Here is a 17,294-nt window from a genome sequence, read left to right on the forward strand (position 1 = left end):
AGATCACTACATACAGATTATACACCACCACTAGGGGGAGATCACTACATACACATTATACACCACCACTAGGGGGAGATCACTACATACACATTATACACCACCACTAGGGGGAGATCATTACATACACATTATACACCACCACTAGGGGGAGATCACTACATACAGATTATACACCACCACTAGGGGGAAATCACTACATACACATTATACATCACCACTAGGAGGAGATAACTACATACACATTATACACCACCACTAGGGGGAGATCACTACATATAGATTATACACCACCACTAGGAGGAGATCACTACATACACATTATACACCACCACTAGGAGGAGATCACTACATACACATTATACACCACCACTAGGAGGAGATCACTACATACAGATTATACACCACCACTAGGAGGAGATCACTACATACAGATTATACACCACCACTAGGAGGAGATCACTACATACAGATTATACACCACCACTAGGGGGAGATCACTACATACACATTATACACCACCACTAGGAGGAGATCACTACATACACATTATACACCACCACTAGGGGGAGATCACTACATACACATTATACACCACCACTAGGGGGAGATCACTACATACACATTATACACCACCACTAGGAGGAGATCACTACATACACATTATACACCACCACTAGGAGGAGATCACTATATACACATTATACACCACCACTAGGAGGAGATCACTACATACACATTATACACCACCACTAGGGGGAGATCACTATATACACATTATACACCACCACTAGGGGGAGATCACTACATACACATTATACACCACCACTAGGAGGAGATCACTATATACACATTATACACCACCACTAGGAGGAGATCACTACATACACATTATACACCACCACTAGGAGGAGATCACTACATACATATTATACACCACCACTAGGAGGAGATCACTACATACACATTATACACCACCACTAGGGGGAGATCACTACATACAGATTATACACCACCACTAGGAGGAGATCACTACATACACATTATACACCACCACTAGGGGGAGATCACTACATACACATTATACACCACCACTAGGGGGAGATCACTATATACACATTATACACCACCACTAGGAGGAGATCACTATATACACATTATACACCACCACTAGGAGGAGATCACTATATACACATTATACACCACCACTAGGGGGAGATCACTACATACACATTATACACCACCACTAGGAGGAGATCACTATATACACATTATACACCACCACTAGGAGGAGATCACTACATACACATTATACACCACCACTAGGAGGAGATCACTACATACACATTATACACCACCACTAGGGGGAGATCACTACATACAGATTATACACCACCACTAGGAGGAGATCACTACATACACATTATACACCACCACTAGGGGGAGATCACTACATACACATTATACACCACCACTAGGGGGAGATCACTACATACACATTATACACCACCACTAGGAGGAGATCACTACATACACATTATACACCACCACTAGGAGGAGATCACTACATACACATTATACACCACCACTAGGGGGAGATCACTACATACACATTATACACCACCACTAGGGGGAGATCACTACATACACATTATACACCACCACTAGGGGGAGATCACTACATATAGATTATACACCACCACTAGGGGGAGATCACTACATATAGATTATACACCACCACTAGTGTGTACGGGATTACAATGTTTGCAGTAAACTCCTGAGCTCCCCTTAGTGGCAGCACTATGTAATAATTTCTATGACTGTTCTGATGATTTAGACTTCAGGATCATGAAAAACAGAAAATCCCAGAAACCTTCATTATGAAACGATTCTCTGCAGGTATCACGGGGCACAGACACCTCATTCCCTGCACTGTGGTGCCTCGCACCTAGGGGGCAGTGTACAGGGAGGGCTTCATCATGTAACATTATACACAGGGGACGGAGTGATGGGATTGCGAGTTGGAGGCAGCAGATTATTGCTCTGCACACAGTGTCCTCTGCAGAGCATCGCTCTAGACCTCACAGGACAATGGTCTGCAGGCTGAGGGGTCCCTGAGTTAGGGGGTTCTCAATGTGACAACGTGTGGGGGGGTCGGGGAGGGGGGGGGGGTGGGGAGGCTGCAGAATGAATGTGCACACACAGGGGGCAGTGCCAGTCCTGCGGAAGGTCCTTCCTGGGGACATGTAGATTGGGGGGTCCTCATTGTAACCTGGGTCCATGCACAGGGAGGCGACCCCCCTCATACTGGGGTGACTCGGTCACATTATGGGGCGCAGAGTATTTTGGGGGAAGTAGTGAGATGACCTCGTGTGCGATCGAAGGCTGAAGGGTATAGTAGAATCAGTAGAGGGGAAGGAGCCTGGTGCACAGCAGCACAGAGGATGTCAGGAGAGGAAGGAGCGTGGTGCACAGCAGCACAGAGGATGTCAGGAGAGAAGGGGAAGGAGCCTGGTGCACAGCAGCACAGAGGATGTCAGGAGAGGAGGGGAAGGAGCCTGGTGCACAGCAGCACAGAGGATGTCAGGAGAGAAGGGGAAGGAGCCTGGTGCACAGCATCACAGAGGATGTCAGGAGAGGAGGGGAAGGAGCCTGGTGCACAGCAGCACAGAGGATGTCAGGAGAGAAGGGGAAGGAGCCTGGTGCACAGCAGCACAGAGGATGTCAGGAGAGGAGGGGAAGGAGCCTGGTGCACAGCAGCACAGAGGATGTCAGGAGAGGAGGGGAAGGAGCCTGGTGCACAGCAGCACAGAGGATGTCAGGAGAGAAGGGGAAGGAGCCTGGTGCACAGCAGCACAGAGGATGTCAGGAGAGGAGGGGAAGGAGCCTGGTGCACAGCAGCACAGAGGATGTCAGGAGAGGAGGGGAAGGAGCCTGGTGCACAGCAGCACAGAGGATGTCAGGAGAGAAGGGGAAGGAGCCTGGTGCACAGCAGCACAGAGGATGTCAGGAGAGAAGGGGAAGGAGCCTGGTGCACAGCAGCACAGAGGATGTCAGGAGAGGAGGGGAAGGAGCCTGGTGCACAGCAGCACAGAGGATGTCAGGAGAGGAGGGGAAGGAGCCTGGTGCACAGCAGCACAGAGGATGTCAGGAGAGGAGGGGAAGGAGCCTGGTGCACAGCAGCACAGAGGATGTCAGGAGAGGAGGGGAAGGAGCCTGGTGCACAGCAGCACAGAGGATGTCAGGAGAGAAGGGGAAGGAGCCTGGTGCACAGCAGCACAGAGGATGTCAGGAGAGGAGGGGAAGGAGCCTGGTGCACAGCAGCACAGAGGATGTCAGGAGAGGAGGGGAAGGAGCACAGCAGCACAGAGGATGTCAGGAGAGGAGGGGAAGGAGCACAGCAGCACAGAGGATGTCAGGAGAGGAGGGGAAGGAGCACAGCAGCACAGAGGATGTCAGGAGAGGAGGGGAAGGAGCCTGGTGCACAGCAGCACAGAGGATGTCAGGAGAGGAGGGGAAGGAGCACAGCAGCACAGAGGATGTCAGGAGAGGAGGGGAAGGAGCACAGCAGCACAGAGGATGTCAGGAGAGGAGGGGAAGGAGCCTGGTGCACAGCAGCACAGAGGATGTCAGGAGAGAAGGGGAAGGAGCCTGGTGCACAGCAGCACAGAGGATGTCAGGAGAGGAGGGGAAGGAGCCTGGTGTACAGCAGCACAGAGGATGTCAGGAGAGGAGGGGAAGGAGCCTGGTGCACAGCAGCACACAGGATGTCAGGAGAGGAGGAGAAGGAGCCTGGTGCACAGCAGCACAGAGGATGTCAGGAGAGGAGGGGAAGGAGCCTGGTGCACAGCAGCACAGAGGATGTCAGGAGATGAGGGGAAGGAGCCTGGTGCACAGCAGCACAGAGGATGTCAGGAGAGGAGGGGAAGGAGCCTGGTGCACAGCAGCACAGAGGATGTCAGGGAGGAGGGGAAGGAGCCTGGTGCACAGCAGCACAGAGGATGTCAGGAGAGGAGGGGAAGGAGCCTGGTGCACAGCAGCACAGAGGATGTCAGGAGAGGAGGGGAAGGAGCGTGTTGCACAGCAGCACAGAGGATGTCAGGAGAGGAGGGGAAGGAGCCTGGTGCACAGCAGTACAGAGGATGTCAGGAGAGGAGGGGTACTGTCCCCTTGGGTGTCTTCGGTGGCAGCTTCTCCTCTCAGATTTGGGGAGGGGGTGGAGGGAGCCTCCAGTCTGTTCTCTCAGGAGACGAGCAGCAGATGATGCGGGAGGCTCCTGCACTACATCTGTGTCATAGTGGATGAAGCAGAGCTGTGTGCATGCAGGACCCGCACTGTAACAATGTCACCGCCATGTCCGTGCTCTGATGTCATTGTGATGTAATGGGGACGATTCTACGGGGCAATTAAACAGAAAACACTGACACACACACACATATATATACTATATACTGCCTCCTGCAAGTGCAACAAAATATTGTATTACCCTCTGATTCTCTGTCTCTTCCTGTAAAATACGTAGTAACACACAGTGCTGCCTCCCTGCCTCTCTATAAATAATGTAGGTACAGATAGTGCTGCCTCCCTGCCTCTCTATAAATAATGTAGGTACAGATAGTGCTGCCTCCCTGCCTCTCTATAAATAATGTAGGTACAGATAGTGCTGCCTCCCTGCCTCTCTATAAATAATGAAGGTACAGATAGTGCTGACTCCCTGTATCTCTATAAATAATTTAGGTACAGATAGTGCTGACTCCCTGTCTCTCTATAAATAATGTCGGTACAGATAGTGCCGCCTCCCTGTCTCTCTAGAAATAACGTAGGTACAGATAGTGCTGCCTCCCTGTCTCTCTCTATAAATAATGTAGGTACAGATAGTACTGCCTCCCCGTCTCTCTATAAATAATGTAGGAACAGATACTACTGCCTCCCTGTCTCGCTCTATTAATTATGTAGGTACAGATAGTACTGCCTCCCTGTGTCTCTCTTTAAATTATGTAGGTACAGATAGTGCTGCCTCCCTGTCTCTCTCTATAAATGATGCAGGTACAGATAGTGCTGCCTCCCTGTCTCTCTCTATAAATTATGTAGGCACAGATAGTACTGCCTCCATGTCTCTCTATAAATAATGTAGGTACAGATTCTACTGCCTCCCTGTCTCTCTCTATAAATTATCTAGGTACAGATAGTACTGCTTTCCTGCCTCTCTCTATAAATAATGTAGGTACAGATAGTGCTGCCTTCCTCTCTCTCTCTATAAATTATGTAGGTACAGATAGTGCTGCCTCCCTCTCTCTCTATAAGTTATGTAGGAACAGATAGTACTGCCTCCCTGTGTCTTTCTATAAATTATGTAGGTACAGATAGTGCTGCCTCCCTGTCTCTCTCTATAAATTATGTAGGTACAGATAGTGCTGCCTCCCTGTCTCTCTCTATAAATTATGTAGGCACAGATAGTACTGCCTCCATGTCTCTCTATAAATAATGTAGGTACAGATTCTACTGCCTCCCTGTCTCTCTCTATAAATTATCTAGGTACAGATAGTACTGCTTTCCTGCCTCTCTCTATAAATAATGTAGGTACAGATAGTGCTGCCTTCCTCTCTCTCTCTATAAATTATGTAGGTACAGATAGTGCTGCCTCCCTCTCTCTCTATAAGTTATGTAGGAACAGATAGTACTGCCTCCCTGTGTCTTTCTATAAATTATGTAGGTACAGATAGTGCTGCCTCCCTGTCTCTCTCTCTATAAATGATGCAGGTACAGATAGTGCTGCCTCCCTCTATAAATGATGTAGGTACAGATAATGCTGCCTTCCTGCCTCTCTCTATAAATGATGTAGGTACAGATAGTGCTGCCTCCCTGTATCTCTATAAATAATGTAGGTACAGATAGTGCTGCCTCCCTGTCTCTCTCTATAAATAATGTAGGTACAGATAGTACTGCCTCCATGTCTCTCTATAAATAATGTTGGTACAGATTCTACTGCCTCCCTGTCTCTCTCTATAAATTATCTAGGTACAGATAGTACTGCCTTCCTGCCTCTCTCTATAAATAATGTAGGTACAGATAGTACTGCCTCCCTGTGTCTTTCTATAAATTATGTAGGTACAGATAGTGCTGCCTCCCTGTCTCTCTCTATAAATTATGTAGGTACAGATAGTACTGCCTCCCCGTGTCTCTATAATTAATGTAGGAACAGATAGTACTGCCTCCATGTCTCTCTATAAATAATGTAGGTACAGATACTACTGCCTCCCCGTCTCTCTATAAATTATGTAGGTACAGATAGTACTGCCATCCTGCCTCTCTCTATAAATGATATAGGTACAGATAGTGCTGCCTCCCTTCCTCTCTCTATAAATAATGTAGGAACAGATAGCGCTGCCTCCCCTTCTCTCTATAAATAATGTAGGAACAGATAGCGCTGCCTCCCCTTCTCTCTATAAATAATGTAGGTACAGATAGCGCTGCCTCCCCTTCTCTCTATAAATAATGTAGGTACAGATAGTACTGCCTCCCCTTCTCACTATAAATAATGTAGGTACAGATAGTAATGCCTCCATGTCTTTCTATAAAAAATGTAGGTACAGACAGTGCGGCCTCCCTGCTTCTCTATAAATCCTGTAGGTACAGATATTGCTGCCTTTCTGCCTCTCTTTATGAATGGTGTAGGAACAGATAGTGCTGTCTCCCTGTCTCTCTCTATAAATGATTTAGGTACAGATAGTGCTGTCTCCCTGTCTCTCTCTATAAATTATGTAGATACAGATAGTGCTGCCTCCCTGTCTCTCTCTATAAATGATGTAGGTACAGATAGTGCTGCCTCCCTGTCTCTCTCTATAAATGATGTAGGTACAGATAGTGCTGCATCCCTGTCTCTCTCTATAAATGATGTAGGTATAGATAGTGCTGCCTCCCTGCCTCTCTGTATAAATAATGTAGGTACAGACAGTGCGGCCTCCCTGCTTCTCTATAAATCCTGTAGGTACAGATATTGCTGCCTTTCTGCCTCTCTTTATGAATGATGTAGGTACAGATAGTGCTGTCTCCCTTTCTCTCTCTATAAATGATGTAGGTACAGATAGTGCTGTCTCCCTGTCTCTCTCTATAAATGATGTAGGTACAGATAGTGCTGTCTCCCTGTCTCTCTCTATAAATGATGTAGGTACAGATAGTGCTGCCTCCCTGTCTCTCTCTATAAATCATGTAGGTACAGATAGTGCTGCCTCCCTGTCTCTCTCTATAAATGATGTACGTACAGATAGTGCTGCCTCCCTGTCTCTCTCTATAAATGATGTACGTACAGATAGTGCTGCCTCCCTGTCTCTCTCTATAAACCATGTAGGTACAGATAGTGCTGCCTCCCTTTTTCTCCCTGTAAATGATATACATGTCTCTTTTTCTTCCCCCAGGATAAAGGTGCAGTAGTCCTCCTCTGGGTCCTCTATGTCTCCCCCGTTCCAGCTCCTTGTCTTGCCTGGTCTTTTCTCGTGGTTTCTTGGCCACCCTGTCCCATTCTCCTGCAATTCCTGAAGAAGTGACTCGTCAATCTCTCTCCTCCGGTGGATGCAGTAGAGCCCATGGCGACCCTCCTCTGGACGCTGCTCGTGCTTCCTGTGTTCGGCACCGAGAAAGGCACCAAGATCCCAAGACCAGAGATCCGGGTGGAGGGTGACCTGGTCATAGGGGGTCTCTTCCCCGTCCATGAGAAGGGGGGCCCTGGATCTGAGTGTGGGCGCATGAATGAACATCGGGGGATGCAGCGACTGGAGGCCATGCTCTTTGCTTTAGACTCCATTAACAAGGACCCAACAATCCTCCCAGGACTCAAGCTGGGGGCCCACATACTGGACACCTGCTCTAAAGACACCTACGCCCTGGAGCAAGCCCTGGAGCTGGTGCGCGGCTCCTTAACTCGTGGTGATGGACCTCAGTACCTCTGCCCAGATGGATCCTACGCTATCCATGGGGAGACCCTCACAGCGATCAGCGGAGTCATCGGAGGGTCTTATAGTGATGTCTCTATACAGGTAAATGTACCCCCAACTTATGGACATGAGGGCAGGGGGTATTTATTATTGGTTTTCCTGGGATTTTTCACTGCCAAAAAGTCTTACAGGACAATTTCCACCTCATCATTAACCTGGTGTAAAGAGACCTAGGACTTATACAACAAGTCTTGGAAAAAGTCCCTGCTGGTGAATGTGCTGGGACATTTTATGCATTTTGAGACTTTTTTGGGACTTTATTTAAAAAATCCCACAGAGAAAATAAACCATAAGACATAGATCTGTCCCGAGGAGCCTAAAGCTAAACAACCCCCGAGGCCTCCGTCAAACACACCTCATTGGGTCACATTTATCAGAACCAGTGTAGTCTGTACTATGTGCAGTTGCCCGTGGAGTGTGCAGGGGGCGCCAGATTACTGAATAATGGGGTGTAGTCTTCTGGTGCCCCCTGCATGTACAAGCCGTTTCCACATTCTTTTCACTTCAATGTGGACAAGTGACACCTTAATGGGGTCCTAAGAGGGAGATCTCAGATAATAATTGGTGTTGTCATTGAGGGGCTTCGTCCATGGGAGCCATAGTAGAGGGTGGATATAAAGGTGTGGTCAGATTGTGGACAATCACTGGTGTTACAGGAGCAGGACACTCTATGATTGGTCAGAAATCCTACAGGTAACGGTAGACAACCTTGTAGATAAGGAGATACCCCTTGGGTTCTGCTCCATTATCTTCTATGGCTCAGCATAACCTCACAATGTGAGTGAGCATCCGGCGGCACAGTAAGAGAATCTCTCACACACGCCGGCTACATTGCTCAGAAATGAAAACAATTACTGAGAAATCCGCTTCCCTATCGATGGCTCCATTAGGGTTTGGACCCACCTTGGAGTTGTGTATGTGCCGTATATAATCGGGAACATCTAGGAAGAGGAAGACCTCATATTCCATCCATATAAGACCAAGCTCATCATTACAGTGTAACATGGGTGATTATTGTGCACCGACGATCCTCAAGGGCTCGGCTCAGGGATCACATCACATAATGGTACAGGACCCATAAAATATTGGCCCTTGTATGGTCCAGGAGGCGGACACCCAGTCCCCTATGGCTCCATTATCTACCATAGCTTTCTGTTGCTGACCCATGGGGATACAGGGCACCAAGTCCTGGACATGTGCCACAGATTCCCGGTGGTGGAGAAGCCTCTACCATGAACACAAGAAGTGTCATATGACCACTCCATTCCCAATCATCTAAAGGCAGCTTACCCTTCTCTGTAGCATGATGACAGTACTGGTGGGTCTTTATGTATGTGATCACGAGCTCAGGGGCAATGGGCTTAGGAGAAGCACCATGTGGCTAGGCTAATAGATGAGAAGTTCTGTGGAAGCCTGAACTTCAGGATACACCACTACAAAGGTTTATGCCTTGGGGACAACCCACATTTACATCTCACAAAACATGTGTCAGGAATTCAATCTCATGTCTGACCCCCAGACCCTGGTTGGCTTCATATCAACAGAGATCCTTTCACATGGCACATAGAAGTGATGAGAGATTCTATGCCTATTGACTGAGTCTTATCTCTGCCCTTGTGTTACACCCTGTGACCTTTCATTCCCACAGGTCGCCAACCTCTTGAGACTCTTCCAGATCCCGCAGATCAGTTACGCCTCTACAAGTGCCAAGCTGAGTGATAAGACCCGCTACGACTTCTTTGCCCGCACTGTGCCTCCTGACTTCTACCAAGCCAAGGCCATGGCAGAGATCCTGCGCTTCTTCAACTGGACCTATGTGTCCACCGTGGCATCTGAAGGGGATTATGGTGAGACTGGCATCGAAGCCTTTGAGCAGGAGGCCAGGGCTCGTAACATTTGCATCGCAACCTCTGAAAAGGTTGGGCGCTCCATGAACAAGAAGACCTTTGCTAGTGTCATCAAAGCCCTTCAGCAGAAGCCTAGTGCCAAGGTGGTCGTACTCTTCACCAAAATTGAGGATGCCCGGGAACTTCTGGCCGCTGCCCAGCAACTCAATGTTTCCTTCATGTGGGTGGCAAGTGATGGTTGGGGAGCGCTGGAGAGTGTGGTGTTGGGCAGTGAGGAAGTCGCTGAAGGAGCCATTACCATTGAGCTGGCATCTTACCCACTGTTTGAGTTCTCCAGGTACTTCCAGTCTTTACATCCCTCCAAGAACACTCGAAATCCATTCTTTAGAGAATTTTGGGAGAATAAGTTTCATTGCTGGCTCAATTCTTCTGACTGTGCTAAACATTCGCTGCAAGATGTCAAATTTGAGCAAGAGTCCAAAATCATGTTTGTGGTAAACGCTGTATATGCCATGGCACACGCACTGCACAACATGTACCAGAATTTCTGCCCAAATACCAGCAGCCTCTGCCCCGCAATGAACCCGATCAATGGACGTCGCTTTTACCGGGACTACATCCTGAATGTCAAGTTTGATGGTGAGTAGCTTCTACCATACATTAGCGACGTGTCTATTGGTCATAGATGTTTACATTTCGCTGCTTGTAGATGATCTGTCTAAATCCGGATCAGAACTCTCATCATCCACGTGTTCCACCTAATTACCAGATCTGATCCTCATTATCAATTGCAATGTAAATTCTTAATCATTTTTCATTCCCCTGCAGCTCCATTCCCTCCCCCGGACACTCAGAGCATTGTCAGATTCGACAAGTTTGGTGATGGAATTGGCCGTTACAACATTTTCTGCTTTGAAAAATCGAATTCCCAGTATCGATACCAGAAGGTTGGCTACTGGGCTGAGGAACTGACTCTCAATACCAGCCTCATCTCATGGGCACGAAGCTCTGTACCGGTGTCTCAGTGCAGTGACCCCTGCAAGAAGAATGAGGTGAAGAGCATGCAGCCTGGAGATGTTTGTTGTTGGATCTGCATACCCTGCCAGCCCCACGAGTACCTCCTGGATGAGTTCACTTGTAAAGACTGTGGTCTGGGGTATTGGCCCAATGTGGACCTTAAGGACTGTTTTGAGCTTCCTCAAGAGTACATCCGCTGGAGTGACGCCTGGGCTCTGGGACCTGTCTGCCTCTCCTGCCTCGGTCTACTGTCCACCCTGTTTGTCATTTGGGTGTTTGTTCAGAACAATAACACACCTATTGTGAAGGCCTCAGGACGTGAGCTCTGCTACATCCTCCTGATAGGAGTACTGCTCTGCTATGCCATGACCTTTATCTTTATTGCCAAACCATCCACTGGTGTTTGCACTCTCCGTCGCCTTGGACTTGGCACATCCTTTGCTATTTGCTATTCGGCATTATTAACCAAGACCAACCGTATTGCCCGTATCTTTAATGGTGCCCGTGATGGAGTCCAGAGACCTCGGTTTATAAGTCCGGCCTCCCAAGTTGGGATTTGCATGGTTCTCATCTCCTGCCAGCTCCTTGTAGTGTTGATATGGCTCCTTCTGGAGCCAGCCGGGACTCGTAAGGACACTGCCCCCGATAAACGATATGTGGTGACTCTGAAGTGTAACAGTGGAGATGGCAGCATGCTGGTGTCCCTCTCATACAACGTCCTGCTGGTTCTGCTCTGCACCCTCTACGCGTTCAAGACGAGGAAGTGTCCTGAGAACTTCAATGAAGCCAAATTCATAGGATTCACCATGTACACCACCTGCATCATCTGGCTCGCGTTCCTGCCCATCTTCTATGTCACCTCCAGTGACTACCGGGTAAGAAGAGCTGGGTGGGCTCATACACATGGCAGGGAATGACGCCACATTGACAAGGACAACTACCCAATGGTCACCATAAGAAACTCCTACTGAGGGCATCACACGTTAGGGAGAAAGTGCACAGTCCGACAAAAGTGCAGCACGACCCTTAGTAATGATCCCCAAAGAGTTCTGCCATTATTACATGTTGCTTAGACTCAGATCCCTCTAATGTCCACGTGACCTGTAGCATCCCCTTTGCTATTTGCATTTTTAGACAATGAGGATAATGAGATTTAAATCATATTGACACAAAGCATCTTCACACCTTCTTCCCTTGGTTCCAGGTTCAGACCACCACCCTGTGTGTGTCGGTCAGTCTCAGCGGCTCCGTGGTCTTAGGATGTCTCTTTACTCCCAAGCTCCATGTAATCATGTTCCAGCCACAGAAAAATGTCACCAGCCACCGCAGTGCCACCAACCGCTTCAGTGCCACAGGGGCAGGAGGGTCTCATGGTGAGTACATGGGTGGGATGTCGGGTCTGGACCAGTAATCTGTAGATATCATAGTCATGTAGGAGTCAGGGGTCTTCACTAGTAGAAACTTGTAGAAGACTCGATAGCTGGACCTTCATGTCACCTGACAGATGGGGGGTTACAGGTCATGCTGGGTCGTGTGGTCTCATCTCCAGAAACTGGGAATTCCTCAGCCGCTTTTATCTAATCATCTAAAGATAGAAATGTGATGATGATGCAGGAATAGACATGATCCCTCCATGTATAACATGTATTGGCTCCCAAGCTGGAGGGGCTTCATGTTGGGAGCAGAGAGAAAATCCCTACAAAGAATCCCTTGTATGTCTCTGCCATTACCTACAGCTCCGAAGTGGAGAAATGCCGACTAAGACCACAAGCCCCTTCTCCATTGTCATCTCCTCCCTCCTGCCCATAATGCCCCAGGAGCTCTTTTAATGGGTTGATTTAAATTCATGTCCCTCCAGAAGCCGCTGGCGCCCATTAACCTGCGGAGACTCTGCCTCGCCTCTAACAAGGGACTTAACAAATTGCTCATTAATGTTACCCCCTGCAGTAGCAGCAAAGTTTCAGAAACTCAGAATTTAGCCGCCCAATAGACCTATAAAACCCATGATGCCCCACAGAGGACCCCACAGCAGTCCCCCCATAAAGCTATTGGAGAAAGTCTTGAGACACAGGAATAATTGGGTTGTGTTTGCAGGTTCCACGGTGCAGTACGTCCCCACGGTGTGCAATGGTCGGGAAGTGGTTGACTCTACGACCTCATCCCTCTGAAGAGACTACTGGAGAGACGGTTGGAGCTGATGATGTCGTGATGACATCATGGAAGGTCAAGCCTCATCTGTATAGTGCAGGAGGTGTATGGAGAGACTTGTCCAGTCATCCCTGGTGAATGGCTGCTTGGATTCATCGGTCTTGCACCACAAGTCAACTGCTCCTCATGTCTCTAGTATAAACATTTGTCATTGCACTTACAATGAAGGAGAAGCCCGGGACCACTGTCATGAGTAGCGGCCAAAGAAGATGAGGCCATAGGAAGGTGTCCAGCTCCACACCGGGTATATATCTCAAGGGAAAATGGTGATCGAGAAGATCCAATGAAGGGAAATCTCTAGACCCGTACAATCTATATCCACAGCAATGGAGAAATATTCCACGTCTCCAGAGGTTGCCCCTGGTAAGTGGAGGTGACTGCCCGGCAGAGAAGCCGAGGAGCCCAAAGGATCGCTGAAAAGTCATAGTAATGAAAAACCAAGGAAGACCGAGACCAGAACATCCAGAACCTCTAGGACTCATTGCTGGGCCTCCGATGTGGGGCCCCCTATGGCACGACGGGACCCGCTGAACATTTTGTGATAATGAGACAATATATTTTCTTCTTTTATTTGCACTAAATTTGCCAAATCAGAACTTAGGAGAAGAGTAAAACGAAGACGTCTCCATGTGCCGGATACAACGTCATGTAAATAAAATATCCGATCCTAAAACACGTTTCTACTTGTCCTCCTTATGTCACGTGATCTAAAGCTCATCGGTATCCGAATTGTGGGGGGAAGGTGATTGATGGGGGCATTACTAGTGCTAGGACCGGTCCACACAACAGAGGTGACCCTGGCACTGCCACTACGGAGGAGCTGTACCCCAAAATACAACGCAGAGAAATGAGGAGCATCAAGGTCTAAGCCAAGAAGAGGAAACCCTGGAAGTGCCATCACACCGACGTCACCCATTAAATAGATCACCCACAAAGTATAATACCCCTAAATAACCCCCCCTACTGGCGCACACACAGTATAATGTCCTCTCGCTGCGATAGCCTCTTAGTTTTAATGACCCCCCCTTACAGCCCTCCCCATTATATTTATCGTCCAACTGAGACCCCCATAATATCACTGCACCAACTGATTCATACCTCCAGCTGTTCCTCATACCAGAGACTCATAGATGATTGATAGGTATGTGCCCTGATTTACCCCAGAGCTGCACTCACTATTCTGCTGCTGGTGCAGTCACTGTGTACATACATGACATTACTTATCCTGTACTGATCCTGAGTTACATCCTGTATTATACCCCAGAGCTGCACTCACTATTCTGCTGCTGGTGCAGTCACTGTGTACATACATGACATTACTTATCCTGTACTGATCCTGAGTTACATCCTGTATTATACTCCAGAGCTGCACTCACTATTCTGCTGCTGGTGCAGTCACTGTGTACATACATGATATTACTTATCCTGTACTGATCCTGAGTTACATCCTGTATTATACTCCAGAGCTGCACTCACTATTCTGCTGCTGGTGCAGTCACTGTGTACATACATGACATTACTTATCCTGTACTGATCCTGAGTTACATCCTGTATTATACCCCAGAGCTGCACTCACTATTCTGCTGCTGGTGCAGTCACTTATCCTGTACTGATGCTGGTGAGTACAATCTGTATCCACAGCAATGGAGAAATATTCCACGTCCCCAGAGGTTGCCCCCGGTAAGTGGAGGTGACTGCCCGGCAGAGAAGCCGAGGAGCCCAAAGGATCGCTGAGAAGTCATAGTAATGAAAAACCAAGGAAGACCGAGACCAGAACATCCAGAACCTGTAGGACTCATTGCTGGGCCTCCGATGTGGGGCCCCCTATGGCACAACGGGACCCGCTGAACATTTTGTGATAATGAGACAATATATCCTGTATTATGCACCAGAGCTGCACTCACTATTCTGCTGCTGGTGCAGTCACTTATCCTGTACTGATGCTGGTGAGTAGCCCGGGACACTATTCCCTGTGATGTAGCAGTGCTGGGGATGTCTGTGCAGTATTATATGGAGCATCTTCTGGATCATCTCATGTAGGTCAGGGCTGCAGAATCTTTATCTTGGGCTGAGCTGATGGTCGCTGCCGGGTTCTTGTCTCTCATTCAGTAGTTGGAGGTCAAACTGTAGCTGGAAGCAGAACTCCGCTCGTCCTCCCCATAATACCAGCCGAGGCTGCAGAGCCGCCAGCAACAAGACAAGACAAGGCACGCTAGATTTACTTTATACACACTGTATTCAATATATATACTTAATGTACACTACACACACTGTATATACACACACTACATACACTGTATATACACACACTACAGACACTGTATATGCACACACTACAGACACTGTATATACACACACTACATACACTGTATATACACACACTACATACACTGTATATACACACACTGTATACACTGTATATACACACACCACAGACACTGTATATACACACACCACAGACACTGTATATACACACACCACAGACACGGTATATAGACTGTATATACACACTACAGACACTGTATATGCACACACTACAGACACTGTATATGCACACACTACAGACACTGTATATACACACACTACATACACTGTATATGCACACACTACAGACACTGTATATGCACACACTACAGACACTGTATATACACACACTACAGACACTGTATATACACACACTACACACACTGTATATACACACACTACACACACTGTATATACACACACTGTATATACACACACTACACACACTGTATATGCACACACTACATACACTGTATATGCACACACTACAGACACTGTATATACACACACTACATACACTGTATATACACACACTACATACACTGTATATACACACACTACATACACTGTATATACACACACTACATACACTGTATATACACACACTACACACACTGTATATACCCATACTGTATATACACACACTGGGGGTCATTTACTAAGGGCCCGATTCGCGTTTTCCCGACGTATTACCCGAATATTTCCGATTTGCGCCGATTGTACCTGAATTGCCCCGGGTTTTTGGCGCACGCGATCGGAATTTGGCGCATCGGCGCCGGTATGCACGCGACGGAAATCGGGGGGCGTGGCCGAACGAAAACCCGACGTATTCGGAAAAACCGCCGCATTTAAAAAAAATTTGTGTCGCGAAAATTTCACTCACCTTCATCTTGGATAGGCCGGTGTATTTCGAGGCATTCCAGCGGACTTCAGCGCAGCAGCGCCACCTGGTGGACGTCAGAGGAACTGCTTTGATGAATCCCGGCCGGACCCGAATCCAGTGCAGAGAACGCGCCGCTGGATCGCGAACGGACCGGGTAAGTAAATGTGCCCCACTGTATACACTGTATATACACACACTACATACACTGTATATACACACACTACACACACTGTATATACCCATACTGTATATACACACACTGTATACACTGTATATACACACACTGTATACACTGTATATACACACACCACAGACACTGTATATACACACACCACAGACACTGTATATACACACACCACAGACACGGTATATAGACTGTATATACACACTACAGACACGGTATATACACACACCACAGACACGGTATATAGACTGTATATACACACTACAGACACTGTATATACACACACTACATACACTGTATATACACACACCACAGACACGGTATATAGACTGTATATACACACACTACAGACACTGTATATACACACACTACATACACTGTATATGCACACACCACAGACACTGTATATGCACACACCACAGACACTGTATATGCACACACTACAGACACTGTATATGCACACACTACAGACACTGTATATACACACACTACAGACACTGTATACACACACACTACAGACACTGTATATACACACACTACAGACACTGTATACACACACACTACAGACACTGTATATACACACACTACATACACTGTATATGCACACACTACAGACACTGTATATGCACACACTACATACACTGTATATGCACACACAACAGACACTGTATATGCACACACTAGACACTGTATATACACACACTACAGACACTATATACACACACCACATACACTGTATATACACACACTACATACACTGTATATGCACACACTACAGACACTGTATATGCACACACTACAGACACTATATACACACACCACATACACTGTATATACACACACTACATACACTATATACA

General features: G+C 47.5%; 1 protein-coding gene across 1 annotated transcript in view; it reads left to right on the top strand.

The window, feature by feature from the left end:
- The window catches only part of LOC140109533 (metabotropic glutamate receptor 2-like), a 45,313-nt gene extending 31,571 nt beyond the window's left edge, over nt 1-13,742 (top strand). Inside the window, exons 2-6 of the mRNA XM_072132059.1 lie at nt 7,416-8,033; nt 9,640-10,477; nt 10,667-11,730; nt 12,060-12,228; nt 12,950-13,742. Coding sequence (XP_071988160.1) covers nt 7,584-8,033; nt 9,640-10,477; nt 10,667-11,730; nt 12,060-12,228; nt 12,950-13,023 — 2,595 coding nt within the window. The 5' untranslated portion in view covers nt 7,416-7,583 and the 3' untranslated portion in view covers nt 13,024-13,742. The remainder of the gene's footprint in view (nt 1-7,415; nt 8,034-9,639; nt 10,478-10,666; nt 11,731-12,059; nt 12,229-12,949) is intronic.
- The last annotated feature ends 3,552 nt before the right edge of the window (nt 13,743-17,294 follow it).

Source organism: Engystomops pustulosus, unplaced genomic scaffold (assembly GCF_040894005.1).
Source record: "Engystomops pustulosus unplaced genomic scaffold, aEngPut4.maternal MAT_SCAFFOLD_214, whole genome shotgun sequence".
Classification (NCBI taxonomy): domain Eukaryota; kingdom Metazoa; phylum Chordata; class Amphibia; order Anura; family Leptodactylidae; genus Engystomops; species Engystomops pustulosus.